A 2,744-nucleotide genomic window follows, 5' to 3' on the forward strand; every position below is an offset into this window, starting at 1 on the left:
CAGGTAGTCATGGAAATATTGAAATCATGTAGATAGGTACAAATAATCCATTCATGTCTATTCCAGTTCAAAATAAAAGTTGTCATTCGAAAAAATGTATGTGCATTCACTGATTTTCTTTGTGTTTTTGAAATATATCGCAATGATATTCAAAAATATATAATTAAAATAATAATCTCAGAATATCAAGGAAACTAGTTTTCTACTACGTGAAGGAGTAGAAATTTCAACGATATCAACATCAACTCAAAATTTAGAAAGTATGTATTATGAAGCAAAAAATTAAACGACAACAAATTTTTTTATCCGAATAATTTGAGTATCACTAAAATAAAAATAATGGGAAAAACTAAAGACTTGACAGTTTGAACCACATTGTCCCATTTTTGGATGATTCACGAAAAATTCAAATTATCTTCTCAAAAAAAAGTTGTTAATAGAAAACAATATTTATTTCCATGGATAATGGATAATTTTATAATATTTCAAGTATTTATTTCTGAGAATGAATAGATCGACTTTTCAGTTTTTTAAACACAACGAAGACATTTTCATGTGAAGAAGATTAAGTAAATGGACAACTAATTTTGTATTGAAAATGTAAATATACAAATATTTACTTTTTTCAGATAATTTCAGAAAAAATCGTAAAATTATGTACGAATTGTCAATTTTTTTATCCCGGTTCAGGACGAATTATTTGTATTTAAAAAATACGTACATTTATAGATTCTCTTTGTAATTTCGAAATATATCGGAATCATATCGAAAGATTGAAATATAAATTTCAGAATAACGAAGTGTTTCTCTTGTCGACAAAGAAAATTCAACGATATCAAGATCAAATCCTCAAATTTCAGACGTTGTTAAAATTATCAAACAAAAAAAAATGATACGACAACATATATCATAGTTTTACCCAAATAATTTGAGCGTCACTAAAACGAAAAATCATAAAAAACGTAATGAAATCGACAACTACTCTAATTCAAAAGAATCAACCACAACACTCTTCAAAACACAATAGGAAATGAACCCAACGCACTCTACATCTAACCAATCTCCAGCCATGAAAAATGAACAGTGAAGATGAAAGCTATTATGTCAACAAATCCCGGCCGGCACACGTTTTTCGAATAGAAACTAGACGTCCTTGAGAGAAATAGCCGAAGAGAATAGCTCCGACTTGCCCCAGATAATCTATCTCATTATCGAATGCAACAAGACGTGGTCTTATTTGCACTTTTATTCCTTGGCATGTTAATCGGTCGAATGCCCCTAGAAAAAATCCCGGATTCTAGTCTGTAAAGACACGCACAAACTCTGTAAGAAACATCCGTAGAAATCTCATCCGTTTTTTGTCTCGGTCAATGTCACACGCCACTGGTGGGGGCCTTAGAGAAGGGGTACCAACCATAATACACCGAAAGAATTTCTCGGGTGGGTGCCAACTGGGTATATAAACATTATACTGGATCTTTAATCGTAACAGTTAGTTAATAATGTTCGTAAAGTGTGTTGTCTTCGCTTTGGTAGCCTCCGTGGTCTACGGACGTTCTACGACGTCCCATCAAAACTCCATACAGGATGATCACAAGGCAAGGGCTAGTGACAGTACCTCGTACTACGGTGATATCAGATACCTCTACAAAGTGTACCAGGAATGCTCAGCCACTGATTTCTCGTCTTGCCTCAAATTGAAACTTGTTGCTGCTTTGGATCGTGTTGCCAGATCTGCAGACTTCACCCTCTTCGATGCTGTTACCTTCGTTAAGGACCCTGCTGCTCCAGCTGAGCAACCAAAATCTGAGGCCGAAATCGAAGCCAATCTACCTCGTTCTCTCGATGAGAAAGACAGCGCGCTCAACAACATGCTCACATCTAAAGTCTCGAGCTTCTTCGACACCCACTCTGTCCAGGTAAGCCTTCATTCCTTTATTGAAAACCATCAACTCTTCCAGTTCTCAAAAATAATTTCCTCAACCACAAAAGGCTAGACATACTTCTTACCTTTATTTTTATTCTTCCAGCTCAAATTCCCAAGCATGAGCGATCTCCAAAGGTCTCTCAGCGATGAAGGAAGGAAGAAGAGCGGCAAAGGAGGTAAAGGAGGTTTGATGATCCTTCCTTTGATCCTTGGAGGAACTTTGGTCCCATTGGCGCTTGGTGCTTTGGCTCTGCTCGCTGGTAAAGCCCTCATCGTCTCAAAATTGGCTTTGGTACTTGCTGCTATCATCGGTTTGAAGAAACTTCTTGGAGGAGGTGGTAGAGACGGTCATGAATCTGGACATGAAGTTGTTGTAAGTGGAGGACACGGTGGACATTCTGGCTGGGGAAGGTCGTACGAAAAGGAGGAAGCTCAGAATCTTGCATACAACGCATACGTACAGAAGACGCGATAAAAATAGACTGCTCAAATAGGGTTATAAGACTTAATTTATTTAAATTATTTAATTTAAATGTAACTGTAATAAATAAAATTTTTATTGTTTTTTAATTTAGGTCGTTTTCTTTTCGATAGTCCTCTGAGTTGAATATCCTTCAGAGGAGCAAATCCATTCGATTTTCAGAAAACATAAAATAAAATGATTGAATTCGCCAACCAATAAAAAAAAAATAATTTCAAACTTCAAACTAGATTGAAATCACAATTAGCTTTTTTATTGTTTCTCTTGAATATTGGTTCACTTGATAGAGAATCTCATATCAATAATTATATAATACTTTTGAAGTCAAGTTCATTG

At 35.3% G+C, this 2,744-nt stretch overlaps 1 protein-coding gene across 1 annotated transcript; it reads left to right on the forward strand.

Moving 5' to 3' along the window:
* Positions 1 to 1,478: 1,478 nt before the first annotated feature.
* LOC123680349 lies at positions 1,479 to 2,497 on the forward strand. The gene is made up of 2 exons (XM_045618194.1): positions 1,479 to 1,919; positions 2,031 to 2,497. The coding sequence occupies exons 1-2, from the start codon at positions 1,503 to 1,505 to the stop codon at positions 2,400 to 2,402; spliced, it is 789 nt and encodes a 262-aa protein (XP_045474150.1). The 5' UTR covers positions 1,479 to 1,502; the 3' UTR covers positions 2,403 to 2,497.
* The last annotated feature ends 247 nt before the right edge of the window (positions 2,498 to 2,744 follow it).

Source organism: Harmonia axyridis, chromosome 5 (assembly GCF_914767665.1).
Source record: "Harmonia axyridis chromosome 5, icHarAxyr1.1, whole genome shotgun sequence".
In the NCBI taxonomy this organism is placed as follows: Eukaryota; Metazoa; Arthropoda; class Insecta; order Coleoptera; family Coccinellidae; genus Harmonia; species Harmonia axyridis.

Bases quoted from the DNA above. Each gene is read 5' to 3' on its own strand.
- LOC123680349 (XM_045618194.1), top strand. From the start codon at position 1,503: ATGTTCGTAAAGTGTGTTGTCTTCGCTTTGGTAGCCTCCGTGGTCTAC. The intron at 1,920-2,030 runs GTAAGCCTTCAT...TTATTCTTCCAG, and splicing joins TCGACACCCACTCTGTCCAG to CTCAAATTCCCAAGCATGAG.